This window comes from Acipenser ruthenus, chromosome 14 (genome assembly GCF_902713425.1).
Source record: "Acipenser ruthenus chromosome 14, fAciRut3.2 maternal haplotype, whole genome shotgun sequence".
NCBI classification, from domain to species: domain Eukaryota; kingdom Metazoa; phylum Chordata; class Actinopteri; order Acipenseriformes; family Acipenseridae; genus Acipenser; species Acipenser ruthenus.
Genome location: NC_081202.1, coordinates 17,831,344 through 17,848,695, shown reverse-complemented (window position 1 = coordinate 17,848,695; position 17,352 = coordinate 17,831,344). Strand labels below are relative to the sequence as shown.

Here is a 17,352-nt window from a genome sequence, read left to right as displayed (position 1 = left end):
TTAGCTATGCATAAAGTACTCGTGCTGTTTTTGAAGATTACTCGTGAAATTTTGTGAAAATGTGGTTCCTATGTGCAGAGCTGCTGTAATAAAGCAAAATACCTAAGGCTAAACCAAATAGTATTGGCTTTACATTTTATTCATACTCATACATCTGTCTACAATACTTATTTAAACATATTACAGGTATCAGTATCATGGAAAATCATAAAAAAAGCTTGTTACTCTGACCTACAGTAAATCCACAGCCTGTAGAATAGCAAATGCCCATGCACAGTTTAATTAAATCTAGTCCTGTGGTTCCCAATATAAAAACCCATAATAGCTCTGCCCTACTGTACGCTCACAGTGTGTGAAATAACTTCTTGTTATTCCTTAACTAAGGTTCATCAAATTCAGAGAAGTGCTTCTAAATACACAGTCATAATTGACATAACCAATCATACATGTGACATACACACAGACATATGGGCGCCTCCACTGTATCCCGTTGCCTGGGATATTCATCCCCTGGGAGAATAAAAAAAAAGCTAAGTTGGAAATCAAGATCACTGGTAATACTACACTGTAAATTACAAAAAGACCTGTGCATAAATCAACTCACTGACCTCAGTGAAACCTTTGCCAAGCTGTCCCCGGTGCTACATGTGTGGGAAGCTACTGTGCTGTACGTTTAAATCTGTTAATCTGTGATTAACAGATCATCAGCATATTTGGAATAAATCTGCAGATGTTTCACAGAGTTGTATTATTTGGGAAGTGATGACACAAAGCATTTATACTTGTAGGCAAAGCGATTCACACCTGTGAACTGTATTAGACATGCCTTAGTCAAGTATCTCAACGAAAGAGGCTTGTGAATGTGAATATGCTGCTACATTTATAAAGATGCATCTTTTCAGATTAATATTGTTATTCTGAACACAGGATATATAATTCTACAGTTGTTGTTGATTTTACACAGCGGTATCTCAATTGTGGTATAACACCACACTAAAACTTCCAGTAAAACTGCCAAAGTAGAATCCAAAATTGTATGCAAAAAAGGGTAAGAGTCAGTTTCATTTTTTTTAGATAAAAAAGAAGCTATTGTTAAGAGTGTCAAATTAGCTTTCATCTCAAAGACCTTAATCCCGATGGTAGGTTTTAGTATTCCCTTGTGTGCAGTACAGCATTTTATGAGACGTGTGTGACAGTAAGTCAACCTACTCAGGGTTGATCTGTGATAACTAAGCAGCTTCACAGTGCTGCCAGTACATCGTCTTTCAAAGTGCATCACCAAAACCAAAACGATGCAGGGAGCTGCAGGAAGAAGACAGTCAGGAAGATTCAACATCACCATCATTCTTTTAGAAAGCTTTTTCTCAAGGCAAGTTCTAATTAACATCATTAGGAAACTAGTACTAGTACAGGAGACAGAAATACAACACAGAATACTAACTAAGTAGAGGTAAATTTGTTTTAAAAGACTTTCTTTCTGTTAGACAATATCAGTGACATTAAAACTCCACCACATCTATAAAAACAAAATAAGAGACATTACTAATGTGAAAACGTAGTTAACCATGATTTACATCCACTGTATGTTCATGTAAAAATAGAAGTTTGACATAGACAGATGGCTCCATATACCCTCCAGATTGTGCTAAAGAAGGTCCTTTGCAAGTTTCATCACTATTGTTGGTTCTCTAGATATTTGTGAAAACGACAGGGTGACATACAGGGTTAGGGTCCAGGGGACAGACATAAAGCCTCTATTTACCCCCGTATTCTATTACTTGTAATAATCTCAGCCAAAAATTGCCCTTTAAGTTTCATTACAATTGGATAAGTGGCCATCCATACTAATGTAAAACTGTAATGTAAAAATAAGGTCCTTTGAAAGTTTTCTCATAATTAATCAGGAAACAAAAAACTAGGAGTGAACCTGTGTTTTCAAACTGCCAGCTACCAGGGTGTTTTTGTAGAGGATCTCTGGTGGTTTGAGAAAATTGCAGTGACATTATTTATTTTTTATTGAAACTAGAAAGAGTAAGGTCCCCACAGAGAGGAAATGTATGATTCCTTCCCTGGAAATGCCCTCTTCTTCCTGCTTTGAAATTAATTGGTACACAATTCATGTTCCACCAGGATAATCAGAAACAGAACTATTTATATTTTCTTCAGTGAACTCAGTCAGTACATGCTGAACATTATAAGAACATAAGAACATAAGAAAGTTTACAAACGAGAGGAGGCCATTCGGCCCATCATGTTCATTTGGTTATTAGTAGCTTACTGATCCCAGAATCTCATTAAGCAGCTTATTGAAGGATCCCAGGGTGTCAACTTCAACAACATTACGGGGGAGTTGGTTCCAGACTCCCACAATTCTCTGTGTAAAAAAGTGCCTCCTATTCTCTGTTCTGAATGCCCCGTTATCTAATCTCCATTTGTGACCCCTGGTCCTTGTTTCTTTTGAACAGATTCAATTATTTTAGCCTGTCTGCATATGACATGCCTTTTAAACCCAAAATAATTCTGGTTGCCCTTCTTTGCATTCTTTCTAGAGCAGCAATATCCTTTTTGTAGCGAGGTTACCTCCACAGTAACCCTAAACCATTAAGGTCAAATATAAGACCCCTGTAAAGGGACTATAGTCAACTAAATATCTGTACTAAGAAATATGAGTAGGTACCATAAAACATTAACCATTACTCCTCTATAGTTGGGGAAAAAGTGTATATAAACTGTCCCTAGTTATTCACTTTCGCACAAAGAAGAGCAGAGAGTTTCAAGTTACAGTATATCTGTTCTATGTGGTATTCTATGTACATACAGTATTTGGCATATACTATAGTTACTGTATACATTAACACAAGTATAATTTCTGTTTTATCATCAATTGACCACAGGAGGGCCCCAATACCATTTTACTCACTCTGAACAAGCTGGTTGACATTGGGCTGTCATTTCACCGCATATGAAGACAGTAACTGTCCTCTACAGCTTAGAACGGTAAAGTAGAAAACATGACACACACATGTGTGGCTTCTTTATGCTCCGTGAATCTTAAACAGAATTGAGTCTTGAACAGTGACTTTCAAAACCTGGAATGCATACATTTTATTGTAAATGGGATGTCAAAATATTTTAAATTATTATATAAGTGGCAACCATTTTGAGCAATTTCCCCTCTGTTAGTTGAACAAGAAATCCCATATCTGATGTCTGTTTATTATTTTACTTTGGGGTTTGGGGTGGGGTACTTAATAACATTATACAACAGTTATCTGAATCCAGATACACTGGCATAGACTACAGAGGTAGTTATAATAGCCTTTACAAAACAGCAGTGCAAGTGAAATCCCATAATTTTACAAGACCTGATAATTAAATAACATCCTATTAAATTTGTCCAGCTCATGATTACACAATTTCAGATCCCACAATAGTAAACTGCATCATCCACTCAAGCCCGAGACAAATAACCACTGTCATTAGGCTGCAGATTGAGTGCTACAGAAACCCCCTGTGGCCTCAATAGAGCTCATGGAAACATGTCTAATGAGCGCATCTGGTACAGCAGAGTGTAATCTTTAACTTGTCCCCCTGCAACACTCTTCCCCTAGTGATTGTAAGAAATACATCAGCTGGAAATACCAGTGTTGCAGGGGGGGAGGGTAATTGCTATACTCTTGTGTACCAATTGAGCTCAGAGAAAATAAACGTTTCTGAGAGCTCTCTTGAAGACACATGGAGGCTTTAAAGTTTTAGTTTTTAAAAGTTACCAGGGATTGATGATTGAAACAGAAAACGATATACAAAGTGAATCTAAACAAAATGAAGAATACATCAGTTTATACAGTTTAACACTGATATTTCATACCCATACTCAGCTTCTATCTTAAGATAACTATATCACACTAAATGTGAATTTGCTAAGAATACAATCCATTAAAAAGAAGGAAAAAACAAACTGCCACATGTGTTAATCGTTCAGTTCTTCTGGGCAGATGTTTCAGAGTTTAATCAGTTAGAAAGTTAAGTGAAAGCGATTTTCAAAAATAATTTAATTAAGCGCAACAGGTGCTTAGGCAGCATTTCATGATTTTAATGTGCAAGGATTCGCATGACAGGTTTTTAAAAGGAATAAAAAAAACCATAACTGTCAAAAAGCTTTAAATCAGAGTTTCTTCTTGCTAACCAAGTCAAATTCTCCTGTCCTGACAGATAAAGGAGTGAGAAAATTATAGCTACTTCCATAACACTCTCAGACACAGCTACAGGTACATGCATGGGAAAAACAGATATCAAATTGATAATTTACATTGGATGTTATGATATACAGTACTATTAGCAACAGATACTCCTAAATTAGGAAAATTAGTTTGACTTTTTAAGTATTGAAAGTTCACTTCAGGCAAATACTGAAAGATGTATGACAGTTTCACCAAACTACAAACACATTTTACTGCCCAATTTGAAATTCTCTGTTTAAATATTGTATCACAATTGCAGCCCACTTACTGAGTGCTGATCTCTGATCTGAATTGACGGTGTTTATTTGAAGGCAGTAAATAGGTAAAAAATCTTCCAAGTGTATAAGCATACAGATTGTAGGTTTTTTCTATGTACGTTTTAACTATCAAGAATGGTTTGATCAAATGTTGTACCTTTCATTTATATTTAATTGCATAGGGATTCCAAATGCAATGATAGGACCCAGTACATAATCAATAGTCTACAAATTTGACTTACTGTAAGCACACCCATAAAATGTGAACCAAAGGCCATTTTGTCTTGCCAGCTGTCCTACTGCATGTCTGTGATGACTCATATGAAACCTTGTCACTCAACAGCTATAATAGAGGATGCATCACGTACATTTGGAAACAACTGATATTCATTGCAAAAAGTGCTGCATGTGTTTCTTGGTATTCTGGCACCACCAGCATCCTTATTAAAGGTCGTTGAAAGGCTTGTGGTGAAATATTTGCTTTTTGTCTTGTTTATTGTCAAAAGTGAACACAAACAGGACAGCCAAGGATTTTATGTAAATGTGTTGAGGTACTGAAGTTAAGGAGAATCTGATCTGCTGAGTAGTACCAGCACTTTGTACATAGGTCTCAATAACATCCTGCTGTGGTGTGTCCTGCTCTGCAGATGCATCGCTTACTGCAGCAGTCTGTACAGCAGCAGTAGATGCCACATGCAGCAGCTCTACTCTATGATAGTATCCAAAGAGAGTGAGATGGAACCGAGCTGGCTGTTTCAGTAAGCTGTTTAAATTTCCCCAGAGGCACTCCAAGGAGCTGAATATAATGAGGCTGTGCAGGGTAAGCCACACTAATTTAACCAATCAGTAACAGGTAATATTATCAATGTATATGCTTGAAATGGTGTCTAAATAATGAATGAACAACATAGATATTATATTAAGGTTACAGTCTATAATGTGTTTTAACAAACACAACTGAAATGGAAATAATAATTCCATTGTTTTATATTTTACTTCCTGGACAACTGAAAGCTCAAATTTCAGGGTCAAATGTTCAGTAATCACTTCAAATATATTCTATGGTTTATAGCTCCCCCTTCTGTGCAACCATGCAACAAACTGCAGAACAGATTGAACACAGATGACCTCTATGCATTGCATTGGTTTTCATGGCAGGTGTTCTTGTTTCTGTAACAATAATGTTCATTTGTGACACACTGATGTTGTTTGCAGTGTTGAAAACTGGTGGTCATGTTGTTAATTGTCAGAATAAATTCTAACACAGATTCACAAAGGCCTAGTCACATGAATCAGTTTGCCATGTGTAATGGGAAAGACGTCAAAATCATTGAACTTCATGTGAACCTCAAGCAAATGCAAAAAGAAAAAAGCTCAGCAAGCACTTCTAATATCTACACAAGAAAGGACTTAAAAGTCATGAAATATAAGGCTTTAAAACCATTTCTGTTTGGTTTTTTTGAGGAACAGATTTCAACAGCTACTACTTTATGAGAATGCTAAAAAAACAACAAACTACAAGCAACTACATTTCTACTTTATTATAATGATACAATCATCTATACTGAACATCACCAATAATTCAAGCCTTTAAAATGATGTTGTATTACATCATCTGCTCCATAATACAAATACAATACTGTACTACACTGAAAACAACATATATACTGTACAATGTTACTATGATTGCAAACCTGATGATTTCCTAATATAATTAACATTTCAAGTAGTCATTAGTTTTTATTCTAAAACAGTATTTATTAAAAGTCCAGCCATAGGGTACTGTGTTCCATTATGACTGACTCAGTCACTGTCAAATTCTGATGCATGATCTCTCTGACACATAGAGAGCAAAGGCCTAACGAGTACACCAAGGTCCCAACTCATCTATTGGTGTGATAACAGAATTTATTGATGTCATTCTCCAGAGGGATCTGAGCTCTTGCTGCTGCCCTGGAGCTGCCCGGTTTGTCGGTTTAATATAGCAATCATAAAATGTGCTTGAATATTTTGTTGTTTCCCTTGCTTATACCATGATTTTCATAATGCTTTATATTTATCTGTGAATAACCTTTCTTGCCTGTGCTTTACCATACTTTACCACATTTGGCAAACTGTAGACAATTTTCCATATTCAGTACTGTAATCTCCTGTCTTCTCACTATCTAAAGCCTATCATTTGTTTGTTTTAAATACAGATACATACCATACCCACCAGGCAGGAGCCATGGTGTGTTGCTTGTGATGACATGGATTTGTAAAGAGGCAAATGTCCTTTTAAGCCTCTAAAATAGATGTTATTTTCCTCCCTTTAACCTATTGTTTTTCCAAACAAACAAACAAAAACAAAACCGGTTTGTTTGGATTTCTCAAGCCCTAATCATATATATATATATATATATATATATATATATATATATATATATATATATATATATATATATATATATATATAGCTCTACACTTTAATGAGATTTTTTTTTAAGGTTTTAATTGCCTAACCGTATATCTTCTCTAACTCAAAATGGCTGCTTCTTCCAAGAAATTTCAAAACACACCAGATAAACATCAAGGAACCAATAAGCAAGATGCCCCATCCGTGAATTTGGCATACAAAAGCACTAATTAACATTGTATTGATGTATGGGCCCAAGGCTATAACAAGGTTAGCAAAAGCCAATTAAAGGCTTCAGAAATTAATACCATGATGTTGTTTTTATAACTATAAGCAAGAAAAAGAGTACATTTTAGCTTTCAGTTGGCAACACTGACACACAATGCTTGCTGGGAATGAATAGCTCCAAAACAATGAGCATTGTAAGTGAGTGTACGCTTTTCCTCAATTCACAATTGAGACATGGATTGTGTATGTGTGCCATTCAGAGGGTAAATGGGCAAGACAAAAGATTTAAGTGCCTTTGAACGGGGTATGGTAGTAGGTGCCAGGCGCGCCGGTTTGAGTGTGTCAAGAACTGCAACGCTGCTGGGTTTTTCACGCTCAACAGTTTCCCGTGTGTATCAAGGATGGTCCACCACCCAAAGGACACCCAGCCAACGGCAGGCCAGTGGTCAAAAACGGCTCATTGATGAAAGAGGCCAAAGGAGGCTGACACGAATTGTGCAGAGCAACAGACGGGCTACAGTTAGTCAACTGACAGTCCAGTACAACATTGGTGCCGAAAGGCCCATAAAAGAATGCACAACTCGGCATAGCTTGACAAGAATGGGGTATGGCAGCCGACGACCTAACAGAGTTCCACTTCTTTCAGCAAAACACAAGAAACTGTGGTTGCAGTGGGCTAAGGAACGAAAACACTGGACACTGGAGGATTTGAAAAACATTGCCTGGTCTGATGAATCCCAGTTCCTGCTGTTTCACGCTGATGGGAGGACTAGGGTATGGAGAAAACCACATGAGTACATGCATCCATCATGCCGTGTGTCAACATTGCAGGCTGGTGGTGGTGGTGTGATGGTGTGGGGTGTGTTTTCATGGCACACATTGGGCCCCTTGATAAAAGTAGAGCAACGTTTGAATGCCACAGGATATCTGAACATCATTGTCAATCAATCCCTTCATGACAGCAGTGTATCCATCTGCTAATTGATTTTTTCAGCAGGATAATGCCCCATGCCACAAGGCTAGGATTGTCCAGGAATGGTTCCACGAATATGACAGTTAATTCAGCTTACTACAGTGGCCTGCCCAGTTACCAGATCTCAATCCAATTGAGCATCTGTGGGATGAGATGGAACCAGCTATTCGGAGTAGAGATCCACTACCAGCCAACTTGACACAACTGTGGGAAGCATTGGAGTCAACATGGGCCAGCATCCCTGTGGAACGCTTTCGACACCTACTACTGGTTTAGAAGAACATAATTTGTAATGAGACAACATATTGCACAAAAGAACCACATTGCTTCAATGCTGGGTAATCAATGGAACCAACTCCCCAGTAATGTTGTTGAAGGTGACACCCTGGGATCCTTCAAGAAGCTACTTGATGAGATTCTGGGATCAATAAGCTACTAACAACCAAACGAGCAAGATGGGCTGAATGGCCTCCTCTCGTTTGTAAACTTTCTTATGTTCTTATGTTCTTATCGCAAACGTATAAGTCAGAAGTCATTTAGCAACTGGAACTCATTTCTGAATCTAACAAACTACAACAATAACAAAAGCAAACACTATACCTCTTTTTAATTTAAAAGCTAAATGATCCCTGCTGAGATAATAATGCTCTTTTGGCCCGTATCACAACAATCTGAAATTATCTTTCTCCCCTCCTTTAGAGTCTATTGTCTGCTCATATCTTCTGTAATTTGTCTATTTGTTCTGAGCCAAATGCTGTAGGACTGTTCTTCCTTCTAGGACCATCTCCACGTATACTTTACCCTCACTTCACAATTTCACCACAAATCCTAACCTTAGAGCCACTAACAGTTTGCAAAAAAAATAAAAAAATCAGTCCCTTAATGAATGGGATGACTAAAACATTATTCCCTATAGAACAGATGCTTTTGAGAGTGTGGCAGTCCCCAGAGTGATTGATACTGGACAAATCAACAGCCGGCCTGTCTTTCTGTGAAGTCTGCCTTCAGTCCCAGTGCTGCACCTGAGCAGTACGATCTATAGAAGCTGGAGTTAACATCAGTTCTTCTAGGCAGCATGCAAGTCCTTATTTTCTGAAAATGTGTGTTTTTTGTTTTTTAGTGACAGATGTACAGGCCATGTATAAACAAGGATCCTCAGATTGAGCTCCCACAGCAGTTATTTATTCACTTTTTCAACTGAGGCAGTTTACAACAGCACAGCAGTATCAGACCAGCCCAATCAGGTTTTATCTGTTTCTTCCCAACACTGTGTGCCTGATCTCAGTGCTTCATCAGTTACTTTTCAGATTTGTCCAGATTTATATTATTTGCAGCAGTGCAAAGTTGATGTATATTTTTTTCAAAGAATCACCTTTACTACATAGCAGTGGAATTACACATCTTCTTCAATCCAAGGTAATTAAATCTGAATGAATTATGGTAATTGCATGTACAGGACCCTTTTACCTTTTTTAATGCACTAATGGCTCTCGTAACATATGTGCCCTGCCATCCTTTACCGAATTTGAACTGTCCCAAAAATGCTTAATGGTTGGAAAAAAAGAGGATTTTATCATGTCATTTTAAATGTGATATTGAAAAAATATTCTCAAAACTTATTTCAGCACTCATACTGTGTAAAAATTGTATTCAAGTACACTAAAATAAGCTGACAGCTGTCTACAGGTTGATGTTAAAACACAGCAAATCTACAGTCAATATTATTGCTCTATTTACACATACCTTTTTAAAAATCGACACCAACAGAAACACTCTTTGACAACCATCGTGTGGCAAAGTGGCTAGTGAAGGGGAACAGGTGTAGCGGTGATGCGATGCAGGAGTGAACAGGCAGACAACGGTATACAGTGGAAAAATGGTGTTTTATTTATAATCCAGGTCTGGTGACCGTCAACTAATAAATCCCCGGCTATACACACCAATGTGTAAAGCACGGGGGTAACAAAACAGGGCACAGTCCCGAACAAAAAGGAACACACGGTCACCAGTCCTGGGTGAGTGCAGTCGTGCTGGTGCTTAGTGCAAACACAAGTATTTCGTGACGGTTAGTGCAGTGGTGCTCCGGATTGTGCTGACCCTCCGCGACAGCTCCGGAGATGTGCTCTAACTGTCTGGTGAAGCAAAACACAAACAATTACCACACAGACAAACACAACACAAAAACCCCGTATCACGTCTCTTTTTTATTTATTGAGAGCTCCTCTCTCAGTCCTTCTCTCTCTCGCGCTTTACCCAAAACGAAGGAAAAGAACAGCGTTACCCTGGCCCCTATATGTAATCCCGCATGATATCTAGGTAAGCGGTTGCAGCTGCCTTATTACTTGCAGCTGCCCCTCGTTTACCTGTCAAATCAATACGGTCTTACAACAGAGTCTCGCTTCCTTCCAGGCTGACCCACTTTCCGGTCCCGGAAACGAACTGTCAGGCCAGCCCTTCCAGATACTTCTCCTCCCGTTCTTTAGCGCCCTCACAGGTCGGGAGGAAGATTTATCACCAGAACTCACTGTATTTCTGTCACATATCCCACCGCTCAGAGTGGAGCCGAAGGAACACTCGGCTAAATCTACCTTTCCCATTACTCCCCCCTCCCGGGAAAAATAATCCGCATTTTGGTGGTCTTTCCCCGCACGGTGTACCATGTGGTACATGAAGGGCTGCAACGCCAGATACCACCGAGTTATCCGGGCATTGCTGTCCTTCATTGTGCTTAACCACTTGAGGGGGGCGTGGTCTGTGACAAGATCAAATGAGTGTCCCAGCAGGTAGTATCGTAAAGAGTGAGTAGCCCATTTAATGGCTAAACACTCTTTTTCGACTACGGAGTAGTTACGTTCCCGAGGTAACATTTTTTTGCTTATGTACAATATCGGGTGTTCTACTCCAGCTACTTTTTGGGACAAGACTGCACCCAAACCTACATCCGAGGCGTCGGTGTGGAGGATGAATCTCTTGGTGAAATCTGGGGTAATAAGGGTGGGGGCCTGGCAAAGTTTACGCTTAATCATATCAAACGCCCCCTGACACTCAGCTGACCATTTAATCAAATTTGGAGCACTCTTTTTGGTGAGGTCGACTAACGGGTTAACCACTGTGGCGTACTCGGGGATGAAGCGGCGGTAATAACCGGCTAAGCCCAGTAGTGACCTCACCTGAGTCTTGGTTTTGGGGATCGCTGCATCAACCAAAGCCTGGATTTTGGTGACCACAGGTCTCACCCTTCCATTTCCCATTAAAAATCCCAAATATTGAGTCTCTGTCTTGGCAAACGCACATTTCCTTAAGTTAGCTGTCAGCCGGGCTGCCCTTAGAGACTGAAGAACGGCTGCAACCCTAGCCAAATGCTCTCGCCAGGTGGAGCTGTAAATCACCACGTCATCAATATACGCTGCTGCATATTCATGATGTGGGCGTAAAACCTGGTCCATCAGTCTCTGAAAGGCAGCGGGCGCACCATGTAGCCCAAATGGCATGGTTTTAAAGTGGAACAGCCCCTCTGGTGTTGAAAATGCGGTTTTCTCTCTGGAGCTGCGGGTTAAAGGGATTTGCCAGTATCCCTTCGTCAGGTCCAGAGTGGAAATAAACCTCGCTTTTCCCAGTCTGTCTAAAAGTTCGTCGACCCGAGGCATGGGATACGCATCGAACTTAGCAATAGCATTTACCTTCCTGAAATCTACGCAGAAGCGGTTGGTGCCGTCCTTCTTAGCCACTATTACAATAGGACTGCACCACTCGCTCCTGGAAGGTTCAATCACTCCAAGCTCGAGCATATCCCATACCTCTTTGCGAACGCCACTTCGTCGACTTTCCGGGATCCGGTACGGTCTCTCTCGCACTGTGACACCTGGAGGAGAGATAATGTCATATTCAACTAAGTTTGTCCTGCCGGGCACATCAGAAAAAACATCGCTGAACTCCTCAATAAGCTTACGCAGCTCTCGTTGCTGATCCGGAACTAATTGTTCCCCCATTGAAATCGCTCTTGTGCTCGGGGTCTCTGGACAGGGACCTAAATCATCCTCCATATTGCCTGGGGCTATAAATAAGACCTCCCTTGCCTGCCAGGGCTTCAACAAATTAACATGGTAAATTTCACGTTCATTCCGGCGATCGGGCTGTCTAATTTCATAATTTACTTTCCCTATAGCCCGAATCACCTCATACGGCCCCTGCCATTTAGCACACAGTTTTGACTCTGATGAGGGAAGTAGCAGCATTACCTTGTCCCCTGGTCGAAAGGTTCGAATCCGTGCATTTTTGTTGTAATGCTGCTCTTGTCGGTGCTGAGCCGATCTGAGGTTGTCTCGGGCCAAACGACCGACCAAATCCAGGCGATCTCTGAGTAGGAGCACATACTTCACTACATTTTTAGACGAGCCTTTGTGCTCCTCCCACCCCTCTCTCAGCAGGTCGAGAATGCCGCGAGGCTGCCGGCCGTACAGGAGCTCAAAGGGGGAGAACCCCGTTGAACTCTGCGGCACTTCTCGCACTGCAAAAAGGAGGTAGGGGAGAAGTGATGCCCAATGTTTTTGCTCTTGTGTTACAAATCGCCTCAGCATCGACTTTAAGGTCTGATTAAAACGTTCCACCAGACCGTCCGATTGTGGATGATAAACGGACGTCCTGATGGGACGTATTTTTAATATTTTGTACACCTGCTGTAACGTATTGGACAAAAAATTAGTTCCGTGATCGGTCAAAATCTCCTTGGGGATCCCTACTCTAGCCATAATCTGTGCTAACTCGGTGGCTATTGCAGCGGCACTAGTGGACCTCAATGGAACTGCCTCCGGGTATCGCGTTGCATAATCCACCACTACTAAAATGTGCGTATACCCGGAGTCAGAAGGTAGCAAAGGGCCGACTATGTCCATTGCAATGCGCTCGAAAGGAGTGGAAATAATCGGCAGTGGGACCAAAGGGGCGGGGCGCACTCGACCCGGCGCTACTCGCTGGCAGTCTGGGCATGTGGCTACATATTTCGACACATCAGTATGAAGACCTACCCAATAGAATCGAGCCAATATCCGTTCCCTCGTCTTCTCGGCTCCGAGGTGCCCCGCAAAAGGGATATCATGCGCCAGCCTCATGACCTCCAGCCGACAAGACGGGGGAACCAATAATTGTGTTACAGGCTGTCCTGTGCCCGCGGCTAGGTTTACCCTATACAGTAATTGCCCCTTGATACTGAAGTGTGGATATACTAGCGCCCCAGCGCCTTCAACATCCTTACCTTCAATGGACCGGACCTGTCCCCAAGCGTGCACCAGTGACGGGTCGTTATGTTGGCCCCACACTAGGTCCGCGCTTGAGTACCACGGGTCCGGTACATTGAGAGGGGCTGGAATAACCTCTGCTCTAGTCGGTCCAGTAACCTCGCTCTCTCGGTCACACTGCGTTCCCACTCCCTTCGACTGGCGTTTATTACCATTGCAGCACTCTCCCACCAGACCCCAGCCTTGTCTCAACAACGCTCCCTCCCATTTTGCGGTCCGTCTCTCCTTATTCGTTTTTCTAGGACGGAAAAGAGGGGAAAACATTTCAGTGTGAAAAGGAAACACATCACCAATCCGTTCCTTTTTTTTTTTTTCTGCCACGTTTACGTGTGTGGCTGAGACTGCCATTATTTGCATCAATTCTTTGAATTTTGGCCAGTCTCGGCCCAGAATAACTGGGTGTGGCAACCTTTCCGCCACCCCGACTACAAGGTGACGTTTTATCGGTCCTACCGATAAATATACTTTTAAGGTGGGGTATGCCGCCGTGTCTCCATGGATACAGGAGATGGCCACCTGACCTCGTGGCCGCCACGACACACCGCCCAGGAGAGCTGTCCTAATCAAGGTTTGCTCACACCCTGTGTCCACTAATGCGTGGGTTTTCACATTCCCTAAAACAACATTAATCAAACAAGGCCCCTCCCGACCATTTTCCCCCTGCTTACCAGTTTCAGGTGCCCAATTGCACGCGGCCACGTCACACTCCATGGCAGCGGGGCATGACCTGGCCAGATGTCCCGGCTGGTGGCACCTAAAACAGATAGGAGGGACAGAGGGGGCATAGGGTAGAAATCTGTCCCGCTGCTGGTATGGCAACGGGGCAGGGGCAGCACCTCTACCCCAGCTGGGGGCCAACCTTGGTCTCCATGGGGGGGAGGCAAGGGGGCCCAATGGGGTCGGCGCTCTCGGAGGTCTGGGTCCCGGGAACAAAGGGGGTGGTGGTGGTGTTGGAGGAGAGGGAGGGAGAGGTCGGCTGCTCCGAAGGGCAGGGGCCGACAGGATCCCGACCCGGGCAGAAGTCAGGGAGTCTTCAAAGTCTTCCGCCAATTTGACCGCCTCCTCCAGGGTGTCAGGGTTGTGGCGCCGTATCCACGCCTGGGTTTCGGCGCCGACCACATGGCAGAACTGCTCTACCACAATGGCTTCCCCCATCTGCTGGGCGGTCTTCTTCCCGGGGGTCAGCCAATGCACCATGTGGTCGCACAACCGCTCTGCAACCACCCTGGGGCGTGTCTCCGGGGCTCTCCTGTACTCCCTAAACCGCGCCCGGTGGGTCTCCGTAGTTATATTCAGACGGCGGAGGATAGCCTGTTTGACCAGGTCGTAATCTGTGGCGTTATGGTCACTCAGGGCTTGGTAGGCTGCCTGAGCCTCTCCGATCAGGCAGGGTCCCAACTGGCTGGCCCAGTACTCCCGCGGCCAAGCCGCCGCGGTAGCCAGCCGCTCAAACGCCACCAGATACGCCTCCGGGTCATCCTCCGCCGACATCTTCATCGCCCGTGCCTTCGGGGGCGACATCCGCGGTGTTGTGGTAGGGGCCGTCGCTGCAGCCACGGCCAGCCCTACCCGTTCAATGAGCGCCGTGTAGCGCTCCTCCCTCCTTCTCTCCTCTGCGTCGCGTCTGCTCTCCAGCGCCTGCAGCAGCTCCGCCAGTGCGTTGCGGTCCATGATCCTTAGTCTGACACCACGTGTGGCAAAGTGGCTAGTGAAGGGGAACAGGTGTAGCGGTGATGCGATGCAGGAGTGAACAGGCAGACAACGGTATACAGTGGAAAAATGGTGTTTTATTTATAATCCAGGTCTGGTGACCGTCAACTAATAAATCCCCGGCTATACACACCAATGTGTAAAGCACGGGGGTAACAAAACAGGGCACAGTCCCGAACAAAAAGGAACACACGGTCACCAGTCCTGGGTGAGTGCAGTCGTGCTGGTGCTTAGTGCAAACACAAGTATTTCGTGACGGTTAGTGCAGTGGTGCTCCGGATTGTGCTGACCCTCCGCGACAGCTCCGGAGATGTGCTCTAACTGTCTGGTGAAGCAAAACACAAACAATTACCACACAGACAAACACAACACAAAAACCCCGTATCACGTCTCTTTTTTATTTATTGAGAGCTCCTCTCTCAGTCCTTCTCTCTCTCGCGCTTTACCCAAAACGAAGGAAAAGAACAGCGTTACCCTGGCCCCTATATGTAATCCCGCATGATATCTAGGTAAGCGGTTGCAGCTGCCTTATTACTTGCAGCTGCCCCTCGTTTACCTGTCAAATCAATACGGTCTTACAACAGAGTCTCGCTTCCTTCCAGGCTGACCCACTTTCCGGTCCCGGAAACGAACTGTCAGGCCAGCCCTTCCAGATACTTCTCCTCCCGTTCTTTAGCGCCCTCACAGGTCGGGAGGAAGATTTATCACCAGAACTCACTGTATTTCTGTCACACATGGACATTCTAAATTGACAAGAATGTACAGTAAATACAACTGGCAGCTCTTTCATCCCAGACAAAGGATGAGCGGTAAGGAATGTTATCTGGTCATTTAGCGTGACAGGCTTTGAAACTCTAGGTTTATAAACACAATGGATGCTAAAGCAGATATGCACTTGCTCAGATATTAACATGCTGTAATGTAACACACATTATTATTATTTTTTACACGATTAAAGTATATTCTGTATTCTTTAAGCTAAATTGAGAATGTAAGTAAAGTTAGTATCTGGGGAAGACCTGATTGGTATGACAGGATTATATACCCCAATCCTGAGGTTTAAGGCTGTATTATATCAACACAAGGGGACAATAGTTTTTCACAAAACAGAAAATATCCAGTCAATTTTATTAAACCTTGAAAGACAGCTTCATCATTTTCAGGTCTTGAGTCTTCTATTTCTCCAAGACTTCTCTAAGTCTGTGTTTTTGGAGGGGGGATATTTCTGTTACAACTTTTTACGTTTAGAATTTGTTGAAGCTCATCTTCAGAAAGCTGAGCCATTTTCCCCCCCTTGTGCTATAAAATTGAGCACATTAGTCTAGGTCAGAGTCGTTGCTATGAGTATCGTTGCTATGGAATAATTAAAGTACCGTTGAACTCAATAAAGATCGTTGTTAAAGACTGTAGTGCAAACTATAATCTGTCACATGATGGAGTTTTAATGGGTTTTAAAGGTTTAACAGATTTTAAAGATTTAATAAAAAATATATATGAAGCGAAAAAATGTTTTGCAAATAATGCATGGATTGTGCAAAGTACTATATACAGAGCACTTCATCAGTGTTTTATCCACCTTAAGTATATTTGTGTAACACTCTGTCTGGGTTTTTGTTTTGAAACACACACAGCAAGCTATAAAACCCACATTAATCTATAACAGTTTATTTTCAACACAATATAAAATCTTCTTATAAACACAGTTTAAGAAAGCTGAATGATATCAGCAGTCATGCAAGGCCAAATTGGAACAGGTACAGAAATATTTAATGTACCCTCTCATATTTTAATATTAATTAGGTCATCTGAACTTTGAAGGACAATTTCTCAACCTAAAAGAAAACTGCATACATTATGAACCCAAATTGCCCAAAAAGTACTACCAAAATAGCATGGTTGACATGCAAACCAAGCAAATCTGCAGGTGGAGTTCAGGTAGTAGTTGGTGCTCCCTTGAGAGTCAGCTGAATGGGCTTTGTTGTGTTGTTTGTGCATTGGAGAATCCTGTTACAAAGAATCCTGAATAATTGTGTTACACTAAGTGTGACTTGTGTTATCTATGCATGCTGATAAGTCTATGAAATTGCTGAAAGATGGACATTTTTGATCGAGAGAAAAGGTTTAATTTGCTGGTAATCCCACTGAGAGGTTAGGATATTATTTACAGCAGGGTTAGGAGCATCAGCAACTATTTGAGAAGTTCTCACATATGTAGAATAAGGCTCCCTTGCTGATGCAGGATAAAAAGGGATGT

At 42.3% G+C, this 17,352-nt stretch overlaps 1 protein-coding gene across 3 annotated transcripts in view; it reads right to left on the bottom strand.

Annotated features, from left to right (window-relative positions):
- The window catches only part of LOC117419416 (calcium/calmodulin-dependent protein kinase type 1D-like), a 101,358-nt gene that overhangs the window by 26,758 nt on the left and 57,248 nt on the right, over positions 1-17,352 (bottom strand). Inside the window, exons 1-2 of one of the 3 annotated variants that reach the window (XM_058986000.1) lie at positions 14,057-15,820; positions 9,901-10,226 (exon numbers count right to left, since the gene is read on the bottom strand). The exons of 1 other annotated variant lie outside the window; for it this stretch is intronic. In XM_058986000.1, coding sequence (XP_058841983.1) covers positions 10,219-10,226; positions 14,057-15,059 — 1,011 coding nt within the window. In that variant the 5' untranslated portion in view covers positions 15,060-15,820 and the 3' untranslated portion in view covers positions 9,901-10,218. Of the gene's footprint in view, positions 1-9,900; positions 15,821-17,352 lie in introns of those variants that run through there. One more of the 3 variants, XM_058985999.1, reaches the window with a different exon arrangement.